Source organism: Anolis carolinensis, chromosome 4, assembly GCF_035594765.1.
Source record: "Anolis carolinensis isolate JA03-04 chromosome 4, rAnoCar3.1.pri, whole genome shotgun sequence".
NCBI lineage: Eukaryota > Metazoa > Chordata > Lepidosauria > Squamata > Dactyloidae > Anolis > Anolis carolinensis.
Genome location: NC_085844.1, coordinates 50,125,951 through 50,151,957, shown reverse-complemented (window position 1 = coordinate 50,151,957; position 26,007 = coordinate 50,125,951). Strand labels below are relative to the sequence as shown.

Sequence of the window (26,007 nt, the reverse complement as noted above, 5' to 3'; positions counted from 1 at the left end):
GGGGAATTCAGACATGAAGCAATCAGGCCCAGCTTTTTTTTCGTGTCAGGAGCAACCGGAGTTGCTTCTGGAGAGAGAATTGGCCATCTGCAAGGACGTTGCCCAGGGGACGCCTGGATGTTTTGATGATTTTACCATCCTTGTGGGAGGCTACTCTCATGTCCCTGCATGGAGCTGGAGCTGAAAGAGGGAGCTCATCCTCACTCTTCCTGGGTGGGATTCGAACCTGGCAGCTTTCAGGTCAGCAACCCAACCTTCAAGTCAACGAGGCTTTTATCCCCTAGGCCACCGGAGGCTCCTATCTGGCCCAGCTAACACCTCCCAACAAAGGATTCTCTCAGGCAGGAAGCAGCCAGGCTTTCAATCTGCAACGCTATTCAATTCTAATCAAGGTGGTCAATTGCAACATTCAGACTTGCCTCCAACAGACAAGAGTTCTTTCTCCCAACCTGGACCTTCCACAGATATATAAACCTCCCTTGTTCTGATTTCCAATATACCTCACAACCTCTGAGGATGTCTGCCATAGATGTGGGCAAAACGTCAGGAGATAATGCTTCTGGAACATGGCCATACAGCCTAGAAAACTCACAGCAAGCTAGACTAATTTCATTGGAAACAGTAGTGAGTGCCCCGCCCAAGCCTCTAATTGGCTACCTCTTAGCTCCTCCCCCTTCCTCTGCGCCCCGCCCTTCCATCTACGTCACCTCTCTTGCCACGCTGGTCTTTCTATCCGGCAGCAATCCATCCCGCCGGCGCGGTGGGCGGGGCTTGTTTCCAGGAGGTGACGCAGCGCGCAGGGAGAAGAGTCACGTGACCTCCGCCCGTGTGCTTCCTGGCTGGCGGGGGAGGGGTTTGGACAAGATGGCCGGCTCCACAGGTATGTGGTCTCTGAGGGGGCGCTGGGCGGGGGCGGCGCCTTGAGGAAGAGGCCTTGCGGGGAAGAGAGGTGCCCTTCGTCGTGGGGAGCCCCATGGCAGGAGGCTTGGGCCCAGCGTCCTCCGGGAGGCCGGCCTGCATCCCAGCAGGTTCTTCTGGTCCCGAGGAGGGTGGTGGTTGGGAGGCCTCAGGGCAGAATGAGCTGGAAGGGATGTGAAGAGGAAGTCAAGGGTTTCTTTCTGAGGCCAGGCTTGCGGGGTGACAATCCAAGGGGTCTTTTCATTTACCCCAACCCCCCCATTACATCTCAGAGCTGTCAAATGCCTACCTTCCCCTAATCTACTCCCTTCGAAGGTAAAGCTAAGTGGTGTAACTATTGAGCTTGGGCTAGTTCAGGTATGGGCAAGCCTTGGCTCCTCCAGGTGTTTTGGACTTCGACTCCCACCATTCCTAACAGCCTCAGACCCCTTCCTTTCCCCCCTCAGCCGCTTAAGCGGCTGAGGGGGGAAAGGAAGGGGTCTGAGGCTGTTAGGAATGGTGGGAGTCGAAATCCAAAACACCTGGAGGAGCCAAGGCTTGCCCATGCCAGGGCTAGTAGCTACAGCAGAAACTACTACAGATATATATGTGTCTTGTCTTCCTCTTTGACTGGTATCTCCCATTCTTTTCAGGTCAGTGTGTGCGTGAAAAGAGTTCTGCTATTTTTTCTCTTACTTCAGGTCAATATTTTTGCACTTTCTCTTAATTCAGGGTAACATTTTTGTATCTTACTTGTAAACCTAGAATTGGAAGAGACCCCAGGACCCATCCAGTCCAGTTTCTAGAAAGACAGATCATTTTGGTCACCCTTAGAATCATAGAGTTGGAAGAGATCTTGCGGGCCATCCAGTCCTAACCCCTTCCAAGATGCAGGAAGATCGCATTCAAAGCACTCCCGACAGATGGCCATCCAGCCTCTGTTTAAAAGCCTCCCAAAGAAGGAGCCTCTACCACACTCCAGGGCAGAGAGTTCCACTGCTGAACAGCTCTCATTGTTAGGAAGTTCTTCCTAATTTTCTGGTGGAATATTCTTTCCTGTAGTTTGAATCCGTTGTTCTGTGTCCTAGTCTCTGGGGCAACAGAAAACAAACTTGCTCCCTCCTCCCTATGACTTTCCCTCACACATTTATACATGGCCATCATGTCTCCTCTCCGCCTTCTCTTCTGCAGGCTAAACATGCCCAGCTCTTTAAGCCGCTCCTCATAAGGCTTGTTCTCCAGAACCTTGATCATTTTAGTTGGCCTCCTCTGGACACATTCCAGCTTGTCAACATCTCCCTTCAATTGCGGTGCCCAGAATTGGACACAGTTTTCCAGGTGTGGTCTGACCAAGGCAGAATAGAGGGGGAGCATGACTTCCCTGGATATAAACACTATACTCCTATTTATGCAGGCCAAAATCCCATTGGCTTTTGTTTAACTTGTTGTCTGCGAAAACTCCCAAGATCGTTTTCACACGTACTGCTATCGAGCCTTCTCTAGGGGCTTTTCTAAATGGGCCCTATATCCCAGATCCCTGGTTTTCTGCTTTAAACTCAATTATGAGTTTGCCCTGCCAGATATCCTGGGATAAACAGAAAACCTGGGATCAGGTCCTGGGACCTGTCTGGAAGAGCACTCGATTTGCTTTCATTTTTTTTGTCCCTTTCTTGTTCAGGCAGTAAACTGTGGAAGAAACATATACTTTCGCCTATCAGCTTATGTTGTGTACTTGTCTTACTTTCACTTTCTCCCTCTATTTCCTCTTTTAATCTCCGCTATGCTTCTTTTCTTCTTTCACCACTCCTCTGCTAACAACATTATGTCTTCTGACTGTGCTTCTCCTTATTGTCTATTGGCATGACTTTTCAGTATCTTTCTTTATTCAGCTCTGTGATGTTTTAGTATTCTTTCCTTTCATGGGATTATATTGAACTATTATTATTATTATATTATTTATTTCATTCTTGTTTTTCTTCTAAATTGGGACTCAAAGCGGCAAAAATGTAAACAAAACATATCACACTTAAAAATAAACACAATCAACAGTTCAAAACATAGCTGATAAAATTATAAACTTGCAACACATGTAATACGTAACTAGCAAAAAAACCCCAATTTAAATATTCATTAGCTCAAAACCCAGCCTAAAACTAAAATCCATTCTTTTAGGCCGTTATCAGGTCAATTGTTGGAGGTCCACTATAATTTGTTTATTGCACACATAAATCTGGCATTTGAATACTACTCTTTGCCTTTAGGGAAGGTGCTTCTAAAGTTATAGAATGAATATAGTATTTTTAATGTAGCATTTTTAATGTGGGCCTTTTATAGAAATATTTATAGTTGTTGAATTTTTGCAATGTTCATGTTTTTTAATTGTGTTGTAATCCACCTCGATCCGTACGTAGAGGCGTGTAAGAAATAAAATTATCATTATTATTATTATTGGGTGATTTCATTACTAAAGACTGATTTTGTTTGCATTGGGATCATTTACATCATAGTTTGTTAAATTATTTCAATTACCTTTTACAGCAATGTGGTATTTTTAGAGGATTTTGCACTCACTTATCCAGCACTCACTTATCCAACGTTCTGGATTATCCAACACATTTTTGTAATCAATGTTTTCAATACATCGTGACATTTTGGTGCTAAATTTGTAAATACAGTAATTACTACATAGCATTACTGCATATTGAACTACTTTTTCTGTCAAATTTGTTGTATAACATGATGTTTTGGTGCTTAATTTGTAAAATCATAACCTAATTTGATGTTTAATAGGCTTTTCCTTAATCCCTCCTTATTATTCAACATATTCGCTTATCCAACATTCTGCCGGGCCGTTTATGTTGGATAAGTGAGACTCTACTGTACTCCTAGTAAGGTTTTACAGTAACTTTTCCTAAGTGGTGTAATCTCTGCAATTAATTGGTTGAACCTCAAAGATATCCACATTTTTCAAGATGTTGCATTATATTGTTCTAACGTGCATTTGTTTTAGTAAAATGAAAGGATGTTTTTAATATTTTATTACTATTTTCAGAATTATTGTAAATAGTACTACATAAAATTATACAAACATTCAGAACATTTTCCATTGGTAACACATGTTTACATTGTTCCCCTCTCTTTGTCCCTCCTCCCCTCCCTGGGAACAGTTTACAGATTTTGCTATATTTATTACAATTGTTCGATCATGAGGATAATCTTGTTAAAAGATGTTAATCCAGCACTCACCACAATAATATAAAAGTTAACTAATACCCCAGCATCCACCCACAATCCCCCTGTAAAATAACTGATGTCACAACATATTATACAGGGTTTCTAAAAGAAAGTCAGAGTAGTTGAAGTATGTAGTATTTTGAGCTTAGAGGCATCAATGATAAAGACATAAAAAATTTATGATGTCAGCCTGAAAAGATTCCCTAGTTTTAAGTATCAAAGCCAGTGGTATTGGGAACTACTTTTATTAACATTATACATATAGTTCACTGTGGAAGATTCAGCCTTTTGATGATGATAAAATTATTATAACAATTATAAAAGGGGCATAACTATAACAATATAGCAATAACTGTCATGAATGCAAGACAAATTCTTCAATATGCTGTAAAACATGAACAGGATAAATAGTGTATGGAACAAGTGCACAATTTATTAGGTTCTTTTAAAATTACATGTGTATGAGTTCTACAGCTATTTGTTGTTTCACATGTGGATTTCAAGGTTTAATGCAACCTGAATGTTTTAAATATTGACATTTTTTTATTCTAGTTACTTACTCCTGGAGTAACTCATATGAACTATCAAGTTACAAGCACATTGGATCATTAGATTTTGAGCTAGCATGATAATTAGCAGTTGTAAGTGCCAATATTATAAAGTAACATTGCCTAAATCCCTTTGTTGGTTTAATTTAGGGAATACTCATTGAATCCATTGCTACTAAATAAGGCATCATTCATATACATCCCACTGATTAAATGGGCTAACTCTAGTTGGGTTTAGCAATTGGATTTAGACACATTTGTCCACTTAAATGATTACCTGCTTCTTCTTCCTGTCCTTATATTAGTGTGAAGTATGTGTTATATTTATAGTAGTTGAATAAAAAATATATCCACAATCCTTTGATTGTAATTAGCCTATTTTACAAGGCCAAAAGTAAATGGGAAGGAAAATATTTGGACACTAGAAAGCATGTAAACATTGTTCAGGCCTAAGGTCATGCTAAAGCTCTTTGTAGAGTTTTAGGAAAGCCATTGGTTTTTTGCTTCAGTCTACTTGTTTGAATCTGCTCCTCCCCTTTTCTTTAACTCTGTGTCTCAGAATTACCATCAGTTCAGGGACCAGCACTTAGAGTTGCACTTCACTAGAGTTGGTTGGACTGAAAATCACGTCAGTTTTAGCTAGCGGAGCTAATAAAGAGTTTTAATCCAACAAGAACTGATGGAGTTGGGTCTGGGGAGACTTAGCTTGTATATAGTGAGCATGTATTAACTTTGCTTATAATCTTCATTCTTGATTCTTCTTTATAGTCTTTATGTTTGATAAGAGTTTTGTAAACTGTCTAGCATGTTGAAATGACCAGTTTTAAAGCTCTTCCTTGTTTAGGTGTAGTAGACTTTGCACTCAGGCTATTGTATTCTAAATTCTTAACTGTTGCCATGACTTATATGTGTTGCATATATGGTCAACTAAGATTTGGAGGTGGGTTGGGTGGATTTTAGAATCATAGAATAGTGGAGTTGGAAGAGACCTCATGGGCCATCTAGTCCAACCCCCTGCCAAGAAGCAGGAAATCGCATTCAAAGCACCCCCGACAGATGGCCATCCAGCCTCTGTTTAAAAGCCTCCAAGGAAGGAGCCTCCACCACAGTCCGGGGCAGAGAGTTCCACTGCCGAACAGCCATCACAGTGAGGAAGTTCTTCCTGATGTTCAGGTGCAATCTCCTTTCCTGTAGTTTGAAAGTTTAAGATTGTGGCACAAGCTGACAGCTATAAACAGCTATGTGCCTATTGGCGATTGGATTATTTTACACAGTATTAAAATACTGTATATGCTCATGTATAAGTCTAGAAATTTTAGTTTAAAGTTTGACTACAAAAATTAGGTCCACTTATTGAATCAATGTATGGATTGTACTTAATTTTATCAAAAAAGGTACCATCCTCTTCTCTGAATAGAGTGATAAAGATGAAAGTTTAGTCTACCTCAAGAAAACCTAAAAGAACACCAGATACCTCCTGTTCACTCATTTCTCTTTTGAGGAGAAACACAAAATAACTATTGACATTTTGATGCCCCAATGTTCAAAAAGGCCAGAAGCTGTGCTGTATTTGAGAGAGTAGAGAGGGTTGGACCCCTGTGGCAATGGCAGTGCTTTCTCCACTCCATAGAATTACTCTCAGTTTACCCATAGTTCATATTAAAATCCATAATTGTGGCCCCCAATGCTGACCTAGATTTATACACAAGATTGATTTGTACATGTGTTTATAGATAGGTGGAGGTAGGTTTTTGTGAGAGGAAGAAGTGAACTTTTTAAAAACTTGTTTTAGCCCAATCTTAGTTTAATAATGATGCCAGAGTTGTTTGTATATGTAGTTGGAGCCCTCTGTTCATCTCAGAATAGATGTCATTAAATGCAATATACTTACCTCTGAATAGAAATGTATAGATTATAATATTAGTCCTGTTTCTTGCACTCTAATGATACATCACTAATTGTGTGTAGAAATAGTACAGCCCACAAGCAACATTGTTGCAGTGGGTCGTGCTTATTGCTTATCTATTCGCTCATTTTGTTGATATTTTCGTGAGCTACTGTATGAGCATTTAAGCACTTGCAAATAGTATTATGTTAACATCAACAGCTAATTTTTAATTAGGTAGGTAACAGACTATTTAACATTAAGTATTTTGTATAATGTTACTTTCCCAGTGAACCAAATCAATATTTTAATGCTTTAAAAGAATAGAAATTAAAACATTATATATTTCAGATCCAGTATGGCATTTTCTGTTATGTTGAGTCTTGTTCAGATATGTATATTTTGCCTAATTATTGAAGTTCCCTTGGTAGCCAAGAAAATCAGAATCAGCTTTGCAAGTAAATTAATAAATTATTAACATATAGAATAATTTAGCACCTCCCCTACACATGTGGTATATGCGACATAACAAATTGTTTCTAACTGTAGAAAATAAATTTAAAGGCAGCCCCTGGAAGTTATGGAATCACATAATAGAAAAAAAACAGGAAAAGTAGTCTATAAATTTATTGTCACTGAATATTATGTGAAAGCTTCATAAAGAAGTACTGGGGGAAAAAGCAGTTAATAGTGAGGAGAATGGGAAATTTTTCATAGGAGCTTTTTATTGTTTAACAATATCCAATTATTTGTGCAGAGGGGAAAATTGAGGTGGTTCCGACTGTGACCCATCTCTTTGACTAAGTAGAGGGAAAAAAATACGGTATGCACTGTTCCCAACAAAATTCTGCAGAATTTCACTTAAGTTACAAATCAAGCATATTTAGTGCAGGGGACAAGACTTTGAAAGACATACAGGTTTTTTTTAGCCTTTTCCTCTTGAACTTCTTTCAAAACCAGTTCTGAAGATGTTTTGTCTTCAGGGAACAGTAGCTTCTGTGGCAAATGCAAATAGATAATGAAATAGTTCACACACCTATGGTATTATGACTGCCTACGGGCAAGGAATAGATATTTCCAAAGGTCCCTTCCACACAGCTGAATAAAATCCCACATTTTCTGCCTTGAACTGGAGTATATGGCAGTGTGGACTTGGGCCCCTTCCAGATAGGCCTTATATCCCAGGATCTGATGCCAGATTTTCTGTTTATCTCAGATTATTTGGCAGTGGGGACTCATATAATCCTGTTTAAAGTAGAAAACCTGGGATCAGATCCTGGGATATATGGCCTGTCTGGAAGGGCCCTTAGATAACCCAGTTCAAAGCAGATATTGTGGGATTTTCTGCCTTGATATTCTGGGTTATATGGCTGTGTAGAAGGGCCCTTTGAATGACCAGGGTTATCTTCAGTTTTAAGTATAAAGTGTCAATGATAGTATTTTTAATTAAGCTTTAAACATGCTGGATGATTTTGTGTCTAGTTGCCAAATTGTTTAAACCACATGGAATATAACACACTAAATTTGATCTATCATAGGGCAGAAAGCCCTATGGTGTAAATATATGGATATAATTTCTTTAGTAAAAAGGAAACACAGTCATGCAGCTGTGGGAAATGATTCTGACTTGTATCAAATGTTGAATGCAGTTGGTTTTATGTTCTTAGAAATTTGTTACCCTTACTGAATTACTGTATAGAGGAGGTGAGTCAGAAGCCAGTTAGCAATGTTATAAATACTAAATGTCATTTTGATTATTCTCATTATTATTAACAACTTTATTTATACCCCAATTTTCTCCCCATGGGGATGCAAGGTATCTTAACAACCACACAATTTAATGACAATTGAAAACAAAGCAAAGACAAAAAATAAAAAAACAAATACATATTAATGTGTGGCTATAAAGTTAAAATACAATAAATACTTTAACATTACATTTAAAACTCACCCCCCTTTAAATCTCACCTACAACCTTCCTGGATGCCCCTCATCCTCCCCCAAATGCCTGCTGGCACAGCATTGTTTTTATCTGTTTGCAGAAAGCAAGTGGGAATGGAGCCATTCTAGTATCCTTTGGGAGGGTGTTCCAAAGTCTGAAGCAGCCACCAAAAGGGCCTTACCCTTATTCTCCCCAAATGCACTTGAGCGGGTGGTGGGACAGAGAGAAAGCCCTCCCTAGATGATCATTTGACATGTTTATAGATAACCTGAACCTAAATCATATAATGAAGCAGTTATATTCAGACAAAGACATTGAGCAGATACAACAGCTAATGCTAACTGTTATAATTCTTTGAAATCCTTTTAAAAATGTAGCCTGTGATATATGACAGTATGTTTAGCGGTGTCTGTTCAAAATTGTTTCCCTTGATGACCATTGACCATGATCAATCTTAGTTGGAAGCAATAAGCAATGCAATTTTGACAAGATATCATGAAAACATTGATTGGTTGCTTGATTGATTGGAAAGAAGAATGGGCTTGCTTGTGCAATATAAAGTGCATTGGTTGTATATATGATAGTGCAGGCTTTAGCCATAATGTAGGTCTTTAGTATCTGCTGGGGTTTGCCTATGGATAGGACTGCCTATGGATACCAGAAATCTGTGGATGAAGTCCCATCATATACGATGGTTTAAATCAAATTGTTACCTCTTTTGCTATATTTAATATAATGCCACTACATTTAAGTTAAGATTGCTAGAATGTTTTAATGCAGTTTTTTCCTATACAGATAGAGTTCTATCCTCAGCGCTCTTGCAGATGTCATCTGTTCAGTTATCTTAGCCCTTTCCTCAATCCTGTTTCCAAAAATAGCTGTGTGAGCATGCTTGTGGCCAAACCAATTTAAGAGCAGGCATTGCTCACTTGCATAATTGTTGACTTCTTGAAGGAATCAAATATGTATGTATTGGGATTAGCCATTTGACACAGGCACTAGTAATTACGTTTTGTACACTTGAAGGAGTTGATGGACTTTTCAATATGCTTTGTTTCATTTGGTACAACATGATTTATCATTAACTTCCTCTCAAACAGTCTTTAATGCTTTCCTGTTCATTTAATATTTTATGGAATAAAAAGTAACTACATCTGAGGCTGATGCTTCATCCACTATTGAGTAATTTTCATCAACATAGGTGTTTTGCTGTACAATTTATGTTATCCATATATTTCAAATTTAGGTTTCTAATCTGAATTATTTCTTGACTGGAGAATCTCACATAAGGTAATGTAACTCCCTCTAAACACTTCCAAGCTCTGGGAATTTAATCTTGAAATGCATGTAATGTAATATTATGTGTGTAAATATATATATTACATGCACAAATGTATGTAATAGTACATTTCCAGATTCAGTTCCCCAGAGCCAGGGGCTCTTTAAATGGAGCTGTATTACTCTTTCTGATTCTCCAATTAAATCTAGGAGTATATGTAAAATTATTTTTAAGTTACTGGTTTTGCTTTAAGTGGTAGAAGCTTCATAAGCTCTAGGTTTGGATGACCATATATTGGCATGAATAAACTTTTGAAAAATAACTTTGTTACAGTAGTTAGTGCTTTGATGACTCATCTTAATAGGCTTTTTCTCTGTACAGTCAGCCAGTTAACACTTCTATTGTAATGTGGTCTGTCACAAAGAAGGCTCTAATCATGGTTTCCTGTTTTCTCCAAACCAACATTCTGGTAGCCAGCTTCAGAACAAGCCCAAATAGTTTAACTTGGTTTAGCCACTGAGAGTCTTACAGTAATTTAATTGTGCAACATGAATCTTCAAGTTCCCCTGATAACTATACTATTTTCTGGCACAGTTTGAAGTGCTTGCTGTGAACTGTACTGTCCTATTCTGCTTGGTTTCAGACTGAAGGACCATATCTTCCAGTATGAGCCTGACCAAACCCTAAGTTCAGGGAGGCCTTTTTGTTAGTTTCATAACTTTCCTGGCAGGTCTGGTAGTGACAAGTGACAGGGCCTTGTTTATGTTTATGTCTATTCAAACAGGTTTTTGGAAGTTGATGTCAGTGATATTTTGTGTGTGTTAATACTGTGTATTTATTTTACACTTTGTAAACCACCTAGGAAAACTATTGTGTTATGTTTGGCACTGGATTGTGCCTCTAGAGACCAGGGTTTGAATCTCTACTCAACCGTGGAAACCCAGTGGGTGACCTTGAGAAATCTTTCAGCCTCAGAGAAAGGCAAAGGAAAACCCCCTCTGAATAAATCTTACCATGAGCATCCTGTAGTAGTTTTACCTCAGAGTTGTCATGTTAGAAATGGCTTGATGACACACAACATCAAGGTACCCAAAGTCCCAGTATTAGGGAGAAAGGGGGAAATATTAATGTTCCCGCTTAATTGAAATCTGGTAATAATAGGTGCAAATTTCAGACAAAGCAAGCATTGAAAGCTTTTTAGTTTGATCAATCATCTTATATTGGGAGAAGCAAAGGGGTTATGAGTGCAACAAAAAGTCAATGTGTAAGTAATCTGTGATCATCCAAATGGAACTATTATTTCATAAGTCTCTGTGCTATCACAAAAATGGCCAACACCAATTCAAGTCAATCACCACGGGCTCTAGGCTTCTTAAATAGACTAGCTGATGATCAATTCTGTCCTCCTGCACAGATGTAAATGTCAATTAGAACTCAACTTTGTAATACAGTATATGTATATGCTGTATGTTAATATCCTGTATGAACCACAAATAATCAACTAATTGGTGCCTAGTGCTGTATTTTTTCGGGGTCCGTTGTTCAAGTGGCACCTCAAATTTGTATATTTGAAGTTCTTTTATCTCATACAGGAAATTGATGAATTTAATCATGAAAATTTTGGTTTTATCTGATTTCCAGTTTTAAAATATGAAATGAGTTTTAGACCTGTAATAAGTCTCATAAGAAAAAGTAAGATTACAAAATGCCTTGTATCTATGTCCACATTATACCATGCATTTGTTGAGAAAATTTTAAAAAATCACAAATCGGGACATGTTTTATTTTCACATCAGCTTAAATATGATATACATAGTTAAAATCTAAAATAGCTCTAAAATGTGTTGAAATTCAGAGATATGTGTTGTTTATGTTAACATAGGTAAAGTCAGATTTTGAACAGTGCTATTCATTTATCTTCTTTCAAATAGTTAAAGTCCCTCGTAATTTTCGTTTGTTGGAAGAACTTGAAGAAGGTCAGAAAGGAGTAGGAGATGGTACAGTAAGCTGGGGCCTCGAAGATGATGAAGACATGACGCTTACAAGGTGGACGGGCATGATTATTGGACCACCAAGGGTCAGTGCTACTAATTTATTTTTCATACATCATGTGTCACAGAGTTTATTGGTAAACATTTAAAGTGCAAGTGAATGTATTTGATCAAGGATAATCATTTTTTATGCATTTAGACCCATATGCTCAACCTTTCTCATTACCAGAGGTTATGAGTCCAGTAATCCCATGAAAGGAGAAAAACAGTGAATACTTCTATGCCATCCAAACATTAGCTCTTGATCTTTACTACCAGCTGTTTTCTTCTGCCTTTGGAATGAATGATCATAAGTGCGATCACAAGCCCTTTTGCGGCGCTTATGCTCATGAACTGCAAAGGCAGAAGCTCACTGGTCTGCTCACCTGTCTCCAAGTGAAAAGCCCCCCCCCCCCCCAAAAAAAAAAGGTTGCCTTTGGAACAAGTGAAAGGTAGGGAAATAGATTTCTCTTCATTCGTTCCAAAGGCTGAAACCAGTGGTTGGCAGGTTACACTGCATCTGGCAGTTCAAGTGAATGAATAAATTCATTCACACATACTATCCTGATGATCAGTCTCAACTGGCTGAGGGAGGAAACACACACGTATACATGCACAGTCACCTCATTTCATCCATGTCCTCCAAACTGCAGAAGTGAATCAACACATGCATACCCTCCCTTCTCACAATTGCCCCATCCTTGTTCTTCTGACTGTGGGAATGAGTACACATGCACCCCCCTCTCTTCACAATCACCCCATACCGCCCCTTTCCCAAGACACTTCTATGGGCTGCTTTTCTTCCCACCTCCCTTTCTTACTGTGAAAACACATACTCTCATGCACTGTCTCACCTCACAATCATCTCATCCTTGCCCTCCCAGTGAGTGAGCAAAACACATAAGCACATACTCTCACAATCTCTCCATCCCATCTCTTTCCACCTGAGCAAGTGTGTTAGCGTGGAAATGTGTGAAGAGCCTGGCCACTCCACCAGTTTCATATTCTCTAAGAGGTGTTGGTGTTATCAAAGTGGTAAAAATGATATAAGGCAGTAGCTGAAGCAGGGCTGATAAATCTGGCAACCATGCAGGAAGTACAGTATTATATTATCAAATTTGTATTGAGGCAACAATGCCATCTAGTGGCTCCTACAAAAAGTGCATATATAGGCTATTTATGGCCTAACATAAAGGTGTGTCTGCCTTCAAGTTGCTTGTTGACGTATGACATCCTCATGATTTTCATAGGATTTTCTTAGGCAAAGGACTACTCTGAGGTGGTTTTACTAGTTTCTTCCTCTGAAAATAGTGTACAGCACTTGGTTTTCATTGGTAGTCTCTTCTCCTAAGCAGTAACCATGGCGGTTCCTACTTAGCTTTCAAGATCAAATAGGATCTGTTGCCTTAAAGCTATTTAGGTCCTGTCATACAACTGTTTCATCAAAATTCTTCTCTGGATATCCTAATTAACCTGGAAATGGCTATGGCTAGTGAGGTGTTACACAGCTGAAGCTACCTTTTCAAGATTTCTCCCTTGAAATATCAGATCTCGGCCTGGCCTTCAAGTTGTTCCTAACTCACATTGACCCTAAGGTGACCCTATTAACGTTTTCTTGGCAAAAATTATTCAGAGGGGTTTTGCTGTTACTATTATTTTAATATCCCGCTTCTTTTCTCCCAAAAGAGGTTAACGCTAATACAGTGGCTAACACTTATAATCATAACAGTATGTAAGTTAAAACCTAAAGCATACAATTATTAAAATACAATTAAACACAGGATATATTAAAATACATAGGTAAAACCAATAAAACAATTTTAAACATCTTAAACTACATAGAACACAGCAACCCCTGGCTCAGTCCTAAATATTTTTTTCCTCGTGCTTTCAAATGTGGCTGTGTTTTGAAGTTCCCCTCAGAAGCACAGCCTCAATTAGATTTTTCTGAAATTCAGATGTGGTTTGTGAAAAGAATGTGCAAGCCATCATAGGTAAAAGTAATTTATAAATCAGATTTATAAATATTTAGTTCCTCTACTTAACAGAAAACTTCCCTTTATTTATATTGATTAATGTAAAGAGGTTTTTTTGTAGCATATTGCATAGTTTTATTTATTTACATGATGATTTTATCTATCCTGTTCTGTGCCTTAAGATCTCTAGGCAGCTATTTCAGAAATAGTTTGGAACAATTTAAAATTTCTCTAACTTCCTGCGTTTTATTGTTTAATACAACTGTCAGTAAAACAATAAGGTAACACTAAAGTAAGGTAGAAAGACCATAGAGGATAATATACGTTGAACATCCCTTATCGGGAATTTTGAAATTTAAAATCCTCCTAAATTGTCTGTGTGGATGGTGTAGTTCAGTGCACACCAAACTTTGTTTTATGAACAAAATAGTTTAAAAATATAATGTATAATATGACTTTCTGTATATATGTGTTTCAAAAGAAATGAATTTCGAGTTTGGACTTAGATCTTTTCTGTAAGATGTCTCATTTCATACGTGAAAATATCCCAAAATACAATTTTTTTAAAAAAAAATTCTGGTGTTATGCATATCAGATAAGGGATACTCAGCCTGTGCAATTCAAAACCTGCTATGGTTGGAAGGGCAGTGCCATCTAGTGTAAATTTTTACACAGAAAATGAAAGACTTTTGTTATTTAGAAATTTCAGAGTCTTGGTGGAACCATAATAACATGCAGAGGGAAAGATGTGTTTATCTCTTGCAGCAAAATCTGTGGAAAGTGTATCAGAAAAATGATTAGCCTTCCCACTGAACACACATATCTTCAAACAAGGTGTGCTTTAAATAGAAGAAGATAGACCTGAAGGCAGTTTTGAGCAAAGTCTTTCAATTCAGCCAGTACTGTACTTTGAATTGGGCTTGGAAATGAAATAGATGGTAATTTAATGGTTGTAAGAAAAGAACCAAATGTTTCCTATTTCCATGTCCTGTTAACATTCTGGACATAGCATTTTGTACCAGTTGAAGTCAAAGTAAGCTTCACCTAAATTAGGATATCCAGAGAAGAAGTTTGAATTTTTCATTGTATTCATGACCTGTTGAACTTAGATTGCACATTTTCCTGACTCAAAGACTTTCCTTTCATTAATATCTTTATGCAGGATATTTACTTAGTAACTTTGTTTGGTGGCTGGTGTGATAGGTATTTTAGTCAATCAAGAGAGAATTGCGTTATCTGATTGCTAATTGACTGGTGTCCAGCTTCCTGAATTTAATTTGCTGAATCATGTTGTTCTTGTGTATTCAGTGATTTGAGGACTTCAGGCTTTCTATGATCTGAATTATTCACAATATAATTATGATGCCATATAATATCAATTCAGATGTTTTGGTATGATTGCATTTGTTATTCAGTATTAACAACCCCATTTGAATTTCAATAATAAGCCAATTTTGTGCATTCAATGATAAGTCAGTTAGTGTATCAGGAAATGAATTATAAAGGAATCAGACTACAGATAATCTTTGAGTGTTGTTGGGATACAGATGTAGATGTACAAAAAACCAAGTGGTAGTGGAGCTGGAGGAAGTCTCTTACTTTTACACGTATTATTAGAAATTTTTAAATTTTTTTGTGTTGAACAGTAGCAGAAAATTTGTCCTAAATTGAGGAGAAAGTCATTCCCATTGAGCATCTGCATTTAAAGATATTTGTAGAAGTTTATCTGGAGCTCTGTTAATCTTTGCAAAAAGTTTTGATAAAGTCATTAGATGTCTTCTTCCAAGTTCCTTTTGTATTATAAATGCATGATTTTCTTAATTTAAAATTTATTTTAAAATAAAGTTGGCACCATAAAGGGATCCTGTATTAGTTATAAGGAAAGATATATTTTGTTTCTCTTTGACTTTCTTTTTCATTGAAAAAAAAAGAAATTGGACCAAATATATTCATAAAATACATAGATATTTTAGAGATGCCAGGAATAATCTGCCAATTATAATTGTTGCATTATTTTTAAAAATCTGAAATAATTTTCTGTCTTTCACTCAAACTGAAGTTTTTTATGCTTTAACAGTAGAAAATCCTTTATTTTCCAGTCTTACAAATCACACATATTTCCAGATAACTGAGTATGCAAACATATCTTCTGCTTTTGGTTCTTTCTCACACATCAGTATTTATTAGGTTGCATGAATGAAGCCCTTTTAAAATGCTGAATTCTTCTAGTCTAGATGTGTGGACTTGTGTATTCAGTGTCATCTTTCTGCTATCCATGGTTACTGCCAAACAAGTTTCAGCAAATCACTTTGAAAGATGCCTGTGCATTACCTTTTGGATACAAAATATTAGTTTTAACCTAATATTTATTACAGCCTTTCCTGGGCAAAGATAGTTCATGTGTCGGTATCTTCTCTATTAGAGTATTACAGCATTTTCTATATAGGGTTGCTTTTGAGGATGACTTGGAAGTGACAGGTGTAAAATCAATTATTTTCCCCTTAATTTGAATCCTTCTACGCTTTCGGTATGATTAATTATTTTCTTTTCTCTCTTTACTAGACAAATTATGAAAACAGAATATACAGCTTGAAAGTAGAGTGTGGATCTAAATATCCAGAGGCACCTCCAACAGTTAGATTTGTAACTAAAATTAATATGAATGGAATAAATAATTCCAATGGAATGGTAAGTAGGCATTGAGTAAGCTGGTTTTTTTGGAAGAAAAACTGGTTCTGATGGACAGAGAAGATGTTCATGGATATGCTTTGAAATGCTGAATGTATAGCTATGTAAATTGTATTGTTTGTTGAAGATGGTTGCGGTGTTCCAAAGTCACCATAAGGTGATAGGTATACTGTAGCTGCTTTAGTAAATTGAATGAAGCTGTCCCCTCTTTAAATAATCAGCTTCTTAGATAAAAAAATTGAGTAGAAAATGTGAAAACCAAATATGAAATGCATATTCATTTCAGCCTTGAAATGAAAGGAAATTTGTTCATCTTCAGGGTGTATAATGCTTGGGATAATCTTGTCCATAAATTAAGGCAGTGGTGTCAAACTTGTGGTTATCCAGGTTCCATGATCCCTTCCAGTCCGGCTTCCGTAAGGGGCACGGAACGGAGACTGTGCTGGTCGCCATCACAGACCAACTTCGCTGCCAGAGGGATCAAGGCGGATCAGCGCTGCTCATGTTATTAGATCTCACAGCAGCATTTGATACGGTCGACCACAATCTATTGACCCACCGCCTAGCCATGACGGGGGTTAGGGGGATACCCCTGAAATGGGTGTCCTCCTTCCTCCAAAATCGGGGACAGCGGGTGGTGAGGGAAGGGTTGGTTTCCGCGTGGTCTCCGCTAACTTGTGGGGTCCCACAGGGAGCTATTCTCTCTCCTCTATTATTTAACATCTATATGCGACCGCTTGCCCGACTGGTGCGGAGCTTTGGGCTCAAGTGCCACCAGTACGCTGATGACACTCAGCTCATTCTGAGGATGGAGGGCCAGCCGGACTCCGTACCCGATAGTTTCCATCAGTGCCTTGAAGCCGTTACTGGATGGTTGCGTGCCAGCAGGTTGAGGGTGAATCCAGCGAAGACGGAGATCCTTTGGCTGGGCCGTCCGGGTGGGAGGGAGATCCAGCTGCCTACCCTGGATGGTGAGACACTACGTCCGTCATCTTCGGTAAAAAGTCTTGGTGTCTTATTGGACCCTCTGCTCACAATGGAGGCCCAGGTCTCTGCTGTGAGCAGATCTGCGTTTTTCCATCTATGTCAGGCTAGGCGACTGGCTCCCTACCTATCTAGGAACGACCTGGCGACGGTGATCCAGGCGACGGTCATCTTGAGGCTCGACTACTGTAACGCCCTCTACATTGGCCTTCCTCTGTCAGTGATCCGGAAACTGAAGCTGGTGCAAAACGCGGCGGCTCGTCTTCTCGCCGGGGTGCTGGCGAGGTGGCGTATCACCCCAATTCTTCAACAGCTGCACTGGCTACCGATTGAGTACCGGATTACTTTCAAGATACTAGTACTAACTTTCAAGGCCTTACATGGTCTGGGGCCAGCATACCTGAGGGCCCGCTTATCACCCTACCAACCCCAGAGACTACTTCGGTCCGAAGACCAAAATTTGCTTGAAGTCCCTAACATACGGACTTATCATTTGTCTTCCACTAGGCAGAGAGCCTTCTCGATTGTAGCCCCTCAATTATGGAATGCCTTGCCAGTGGAAACTCGAACCACCCGAGACTTACTTGCCTTTCGGAAAGCCTGCAAAACCTTGCTCTTCCGACAAGCGTTCAATGGGTGAAAGACTCGGGGCTATGTCTGTTTTTATTGTTGCTTTTATTGTTGCTTTTATTGTTTTTATTGCTATTTTAAAGCCAAGTGTATTGTTTTAATCTATTTTTGTAAACCGCTCCGAGCCAAACCGGGAGTAGAGGTATATAAGTTTAATAATAATAATAATAATAATTAATAATAATAATAATAATAAACCTCAGCTCCCAGAATTTCTGGAAATTGGGCAAGGTGGCTAGGGCCTCTGGGAGTTGGAGGCCCAAATATCTGGAAGGCCACAAGCCTGGCACCTCTGGGTTAAGGTCTCACATTTACGAATTGTATGTTAAGACAATATTAAATAAACGTTCCGTTTGGCTATATGTCAAATATTTGAGTAAAGGAATTACTGAATATGTAAATAATTGCACAAGTCTGTCACCTTCATGGTGGATACCATTCCAGACTTCATATACTTCTGTGCCACAACACAGTCAGTATTGCTTCAGTCAGAAGAAGAGATGGAAGAAATTATAGATGCAGAAGCTCTGTATTGTTCTGGAAACATATCTGAATTTCAGACAGATATCGTTTTCTATATCACTTACTGAGATGCTCATACATTGGAGCAGCGATTCTCAAGATGTGCTCAACAGAGCCCTTGGGGCTCCGTGAAGCATACCGAGGTGCTCAGTGGTTCCCTTTTCCTTCTCCAAGCTTTCCCTCCTCTTTCCTGCTTCTCTCCCTCCCTTCACCGCCCTTGTCACAAAAAGCCTTTTCCCCTCAGCCCCCTCATGGTCCAGATTTTCTCCCTCACCTCCTTTGCTTCCAAAACCCTATTTCCCTTCACCACTCGGGCAGTGCTTTGGTTGTGCTTTTCCTGAATGGCAGAAGGGAGTTGAACTGGATGGTCCCTGGGGTTTCTGCTATTATTATTAATATTACTAGCTGTGCCCGGCCACGTGTTGCTGTGGCGAAGTATGGTGGTATGGGAAATAAAGTATTGAGGAATTGGTGGTAGTTAAGGTCAAGGGTAAAGGTTTTCCCCAGACATTAAGTCCAGTCATGTCTGACTCTGGAGGTTGGTGCTCATCTCCATTTCTAAGCCGAAGAGCCGGCGTTGTCATGTGGGATGACTACATGGAGCGGCGTTACCTTCCCGCCGGAGCAGTACCTATTGATGCACTCACATTTGCATGTTTTCGAACTTCTGGGTTGGCAGAAGCTGGGGCTAACAGTGGGGGCCCTCTCCGCTCCCCCAATTCAAACCTGTGGCCTTTCGGTCCAGAAGTTCAGCAGCTCAGCGCTTTAACATGCTGCGCCATCAGGGGATATTATTTCCTAAAGGTTGTGAATATACAATATTTCTGATTGGTTTTTTTTGTTTGTTGGAGGCAAGTATGAATGCTGCAATTAGGAAAAATGATTGGGATGTAATGGCCTTGCAGCTTTAAAGCCTGGCTGTTTCCTCCCTGAGTGAATTTTTTGTTGGGAGGTGTTAGCTGGCCCTGATTGTTTCCTGTCTGGAATTCCCTTGTTTTCAGAGTGGTGTTGTTTGCGATATTTTATGTGCTTCTACTGTCTGTGGCCCTGAGAAAACAGGATTTGTCAGACTTTGATGATGGGAATACTTTGTTGGGAGGTGTTAGCTGGCCCCGATTGTTTCCTGTGTGGAATTCCCCTGTTTATTTACTGTCCTGGTTTTAGAGATTATATTGTTCTGCATTATTCTATCCCAGTAATTATTTCATATTAAAGAAGAATCTCACTTATCCAACATTCGCTTATACAATGTTCTGGATTATCCAACGCAGTCTGCCTTTTCATAATCAATGTTTTTGTAGTCAGTGTTTTAAATTCATTGTGATATCTTAGTGGTAAATTTGTAAATACAGTACAGTAGAGTCTCACTTATCCAACATAAACGGGCCGGCAGAACGTTGGATAAGCGAATATGTTGGATAATGAGGAATTAAGGATAACCCTATTAAACATCAAATTAAGTTATGATTTTACAAATTAAGCACCAAAACATCATGTTAGACAACAAATTTGTCAGAAAAAGTAGTTCAGTACACAGTAATGCTATATAGTAATTACTGTATTTATGAATTTAGCACCAAAATATCACGATATATTGAAAGCATTGACTACAAAAATGTGTTGGATAATCCAGAACGTTGGATAAGCGAGTGTTGGATAAGTGAGACTCTACTGTAATTATTACATAGCATTACTGCGCATGGAACTACTTTTTCTGTCAAATTTGTTGTATAATATGATGTTTTGGTGCTTAATTTGTATAACGATTACCTAATTTGATGTTTAATTGGCTTTTCCTGAATCCCTTCTTATTATCCAACATATTCACTTATCCTGCCGGCCTGTTTACGTTGGATAAGTGAGACTCTACTGTATCTTGATAATCTTAAATTATCTGTTTAGAACTGGATTATATGAGGCCCCTTCTTCACAGCTGTATAAAATGCACACTGAAGTGGATTATATGGTAGTGTGGAGTCAAGATAATCCAGTGCAAAGCAGATAATATAAGATTATAAATGGGTTATATAGCAGTGTGGAAGGGCCTTGAGTCTACACTGCCATATAATCCAGTGCAAATTAGATAATCTGTGGAAGAAGTCTAAGTGAGGCCTAAATCTGCCTGTCCCCTAACTGAATCCTGGCTGTCCCTTGGTTGCTAGGCAACCAAGTGGGCAGAGATTAGCCCTCTAAACTGGCAGCAATTGGATAAAAAAAATTATTGCTCTCCCTCTAATTAGGACTTTATTTTTCTTTTCTTTTTGTTGTATCAACCTTGAGGCGTGGATGATGGGTTGTGTTGTCAAATTTTGAGGTTGGGGGGCCTGTACTTTTGTTGTTGTGTGAATTGCCGTGATGCCATCACTCTTTTATATATATAGACTAGCTGTGCCCGGCCACGCGTTGCTGTGGCGAAGTATGGTGGTATGGGAAATAAAGTATTGAAGAATTGGTGGTAGTTAAGGTCAAGGGTCCCCTGGGCTAAGTGGGTTGCTAGGAGACCAAGTTGGAGGAGCTTAGCCTTCAAACTGGCAGCAATTGGATAAAAGCAATTATTCCTCTCCTTCTAATTAGGACTTTATTTTTCTTTTCTTTTTGTTGTATCAACCTAGAGGCGTGGATGAGGGGTTGTGCTGTCAATTTTCGAGGTCGTGGGGTGTTTACTTTTGTTGTTTTGTCCGCTGCCGTGATGCCATCACTCTTTTATATATATAGATTATTATTATTATTATTACAAAACCTGGATGGCCATCTGTTGGGGTGCTTTGACAGAAGGGGTTGGAATGGATGGCCCCTAGGGCCTTCCACTGAAATACTGTTAAGTTTATGTTGGTTAACATTGTTCTTCATTTTAAATATTGTCTCCCTTCCTTTCTCCCTTTCTCCCTTTTCTATTCTATCCTTTTCCTTTTTTCCATTGTTCTGGTGACTGGGTCAGATGAACTTAGTCTTTATTTGTCACTGATTCTGCCCCCTCCCTGATGGGGTCTTTGAAATATCTGCTGTGGAAGGAATTGTTTTGCATTGCCCTTATCTGAACTTAAAAGTTTTCAGTTGATGCATTGACTTTGTTTGATACATATTTTCACAAGGCTCAAGCTAATTCTGTTGTCAGTTTGCCCTTATCCAGAAGGAGATGCTTTCTCCTGAGGTCAGACAAGCTCTTATGGTCTGTCTGAAATATACAAAGCGTTTCAGGGCATCTGATTTTCCCTATGTAGCATGCTTCTAGGGGTGTATAGCAGAATGGATCAAACCTGTTATGAGATTTGTTGTCTTTCTATAGCTGGAGAGATTAAGGCTCAATTCACTAGGAAGGAGTTTCTCAGTTGTAATTGAGACTAGTTTACCTTTAGGTCACAAATATTTTTTGAGCAATCACTTGGAAGTCAGTGTTTTCTTTTTCTAATGCATTACAAGGTGAGCACATTTGCTTTGGTTAAAGCTTCGTTTTTCTGAATGGATCCTTCAGCAAGTGGTTCAGCAATTTAAATTGATAATTTTTGATGGTTATTTTGGAAGCAGTTGCTAATTCATATCTGTTAAGGACATGAGATATCTCATAACATTTTCTCTACTGTAGGAAAGATTATTATTGATACCTACCATGATATGTTCATTTTCTATTGTGGTAAGATAGCATTACTCAGTATAGACTATTTTGCTGATGTAGTTAAGGAACTAGTTTTGTTTAACTGTGAGTGTGTGTGTTTAGGGTTTGTATAAGTACTTCTTTTTGGTTTTGGCACAATAATCATTTGAGTAGATTACTTTTTCTAGGAAATAAGGCCCAACCTCATTTCTTTTTTCAGTCTACTAGTTGGACCTAGTAAGGAGAACAAACCCATTCATAGAATTTTCTCTTACCATTTTGGAAAATGACTATCGTAAATACCAACAATCCTAGCTGTATAGGATTGGGTTTCTTAAATGTTGTGTTTGACTTGATGACTACTGGGCTCCTGTCTTTTCTGAGTTTTCAAAATGTGTATGGTTTTTAAAAAACTTTATCTGCTGGCATGTTCTAAAGTGAAGTGCCAGCTTCTAACCCCATCTTTATTTCCAAGAATGTTCCTGGGCCTGACATAATTACCAGAAAGATTTGTAGAAAACATAAATGGTGGAAGGCAGCATCTCAGTGTGTTCATTTCAAGCACATCCAGAAATGGGGAAAATGTGGAAATAAGTATACTGGAACGATTAGAGCAGGTGTCCTCAAGAAGTCCAGTCCACAGTCCCTCAGACTGCTGATGGAGAGGGGGCAGATTATAGTTTGAAAAAAAAAACATGAACAAATTCTTATGTAACACTGCACATACCTTATTCATAGTGCAAAAAACCCATGAAAGAACAATACAGTATTTAAAATGAAGAACAATTTTAACCTAGAGAAACTTAGCAGTACTTCAGTGGGAAGTGTGTGCCTTCTTTTGGCTGATGAAGTCAAGTTAATTCAGATTATTGTTGTTGTGTGCCTTCAAGTTGTTTTAGATCTAGGGCCATCCTAAATCTAAAATTTAGGACAGGAGCTAGGTAAAGGATCTTGGAGGGCTGCATCCAGCCCTTGGGCCTTCGTTTGGAAACCCCTGGATTAGAGGAATGATGTTTCCATCTGTGTGTTTCTTGTGCTTTTGTGGTGTCTACCTGTTCTATTCTTTATGAAGGAAAGATGTTTCTTGTGCAAGCATCTGAAGCACTCTCAAAACTCCAAATGTACTTAAGATCCTGAAAGAATTCTGAACCCCATGTGCACAATGTTAACATTCAAGTAGAAATATTTTTGTTTGTTTTTTCTATATGCTGGACAACAAATACATAGACAACTGTATATAGATAAACATGCATATAAGAACATAGAACCTAACTTTTTGCCCCCTCCTTACTGTGGCAGCTGTTCCATTCTCCTAAATAGGTCCAACCAAAGGTTAGAGAACTTTGCTGAATGATCAATTTTTGTGTAGAATTGTGAATTATAAAGGTTAACTTTTCTAAGATTGGATAAAGGCAGTGTCTATGAACAGTAGGTCTCCACTACTCAGTAGGTTGCTACTATTCAGTTTTGAGAAATGTTCCCTTTATCAGAGCCCACACGATTCAGCAGGATCCCCTGATGTTTGGCAATATTCTTTTTTATGGTGCCTTAGTAAACACAATTATCTTGATCCATCTGTTATTAATTATTCTCTGGCACCATTCATTTTGCCATTACCTTTAAGAGTATTGGCATTCTTTCTTGAGGAAGCTGTATCAGCAAGGAACATACATCATAGTATATCATAAGGGTTTGTATTTTGAATACTGATACCTGTACACATGTATATTTCTAAACAACCTGAATATTAGAAGTGATTAGCTGAAATTTTTGAAAACATTGTGAATTTTGGGCATATCCCAGAAAAGGGAATGTGTGCATTTCAACATTCACATATTTTCCTTGAAATTGCTGCTAAAACATAAATGATTGTTTTTATCTTTGACGTTCCCTTCCTTTGTATGTGGCTTCCTCTCCATGAATAGCTCAACAACTATTCTTGTGCCCTGCATAGTTAGAATAATCTGAACTATAATTACTGAAAGAAGCAAAAAAAATTAAATAAATCAGATTCTAGATAAATGTATCTGTGATTTGCATGTGACATATTTCAACTGGTAAAGTTCAGATACTTTGTAAATCTCACTATCATCATGATTATTCTTTATTCTCCACTGAAATGTTTGCTTTTTTTTTGTTTACAGGTGGATGCACGAAGCATACCAGTGTTAGCAAAATGGCAAAATTCTTATTGCATTAAAGTTGTACTTCAAGAGCTAAGGCGTCTAATGATGTCCAAAGAAAATATGAAGCTTCCACAACCTCCAGAAGGACAAACGTACAACAATTAATTTTAGCTGAATCCCAAACTTGTCTTAAACAACTTCTACTTATGTTAATGTCTTGATTCAATCTCACAATGCAAACCACCCGCACATTAAGAGTTTCTGCTGGTGTACATGATCTGGACATTTGAAAGAATATATATATATGTATATGTATGCCCCATATATTTTCAGGCACAAACAGACAAAAAGGCAGCACATTTTTCCTTTTACCAAGGCACTGTCATATTAAGCATAAGCCTGAAGTAGCCTAAAATCGGAGCTCCATTGTTTCAAGATGAAAGCATGACAGGATGTGCCAGGTTGCTGTGGAATAATGTTTCAAAAACCTTTTCTCAAGAAGAAGAAATACAAATGGCATGCTTTATTCATCTTGCTTTAGTAAAAGAGCTGCAGATAAAATTGTTTCAGTAGCAGGTACTGCAAATACCATTGCTCAACTTGTTTAATTTTTGCAAAGGTGTGGGTGCTGACTGCTAGTAGTGTCACAGAATACGGTCAGGATTGTTTTGATACTTGTATTTATAAAATGGGGAAATGATTTTCTTTTAAGCGGCTCCTGTGTGTTACATGTAATGGACATTGCAAATATTTGTTTACAAGTCTTTGTTCTAATAAACCATGCATTTAAGTTTTAGTGAAACAAAACAAAAAAAGGAAATAGGTGTATGGATATGTGATTGAGAATAAAGTTAGTCTTCAAATGTAAATAAAATGTGGAAAGTATCTCTGAGGCTCTGCTATTTCTATATTTGGGTTATGTGGGTACTACACTACAAGAAGTCAAATTTTGCATCTAAGCTATGTTCAATCACCAATGTCTTATGAATGATATATTGGGGATTTGGTGCACTCTGTGGAGTTCCTTGCCAAAGGCATTGGCTGCAGGCTACTTGCGTAAGAGATGGAGCCTGATGTTTGTTCTTCCTCTTCTTTTTTTGTGTTAATCTTGAAAACAGTGGTCTTGCAGTTGTAATTCTTGTTTCAGGACTGCTTGTTCTAGGTGCCTTTTGCTGTACATTCCTAACACATATATTAGCTATATTAGTAAGTAGTGATGGAGGATAGGTCTTGGGGAGTATGGAACTGCTTCCTTGGATTTCAGTTCTGGTTTGAATCTGAATGCTGTTATATTAAGCTATTTGAGAGGCATAGAGTTAGTTGGGCCATGAACAATGATTCTTTTATAAGCTAATTTAAAAATTCTAAAGAGTCTTGCAAGGAGGTGCATGCATAGCTGTTTGTGTGATACATTGTTAGTCCTCGGCGTGTACTCTGTTTATATTCAAATTTATGTCACAGTACATAAAAGCAATGCTTTTAGCACCAGGAACTTTAGAAGTGCTTTGTGATTAGAAGGAAATGAAACAATTGTGTGGGTGTATTATAAGTAAATTGAAGCTTTCCTCTTTAAAATGCACAACAACCAGAAATGGGTTGGCTGCATAATTTCTAATATCTAATGGAAGGAATGCTTGTTGAAAATAATGTATCCTAAGGTGTTTCATTTCAGTG

General features: G+C 38.3%; 1 protein-coding gene across 2 annotated transcripts; it reads left to right on the top strand.

Moving 5' to 3' along the window:
* The first annotated feature begins 721 nt into the window (after window positions 1–721).
* Window positions 722–25,218, top strand: ube2v2 (ubiquitin conjugating enzyme E2 V2). Of its 2 annotated transcripts, XM_062979348.1 has the most exons (5): window positions 826–880; window positions 1,551–1,598; window positions 11,717–11,862; window positions 16,354–16,479; window positions 24,352–25,218. In XM_062979348.1, the coding sequence occupies exons 1-5, from the start codon at window positions 865–867 to the stop codon at window positions 24,496–24,498; spliced, it is 483 nt and encodes a 160-aa protein (XP_062835418.1). In that variant the 5' UTR covers window positions 826–864; the 3' UTR covers window positions 24,499–25,218. The 2 variants fall into 2 exon arrangements, with proteins under 2 accessions (XP_003223555.1, XP_062835418.1); XM_003223507.4 differs by lacking the exon at window positions 1,551–1,598 and having other exon boundaries at window positions 722–880.
* Window positions 25,219–26,007: the final 789 nt, after the last annotated feature.

Bases quoted from the DNA above. Each gene is read 5' to 3' on its own strand.
- ube2v2 (XM_062979348.1), top strand. The intron at 11,863-16,353 runs GTCAGTGCTACT...TCTCTTTACTAG, and splicing joins TGATTATTGGACCACCAAGG to ACAAATTATGAAAACAGAAT. The intron at 16,480-24,351 runs GTAAGTAGGCAT...TTTTGTTTACAG, and splicing joins TAAATAATTCCAATGGAATG to GTGGATGCACGAAGCATACC.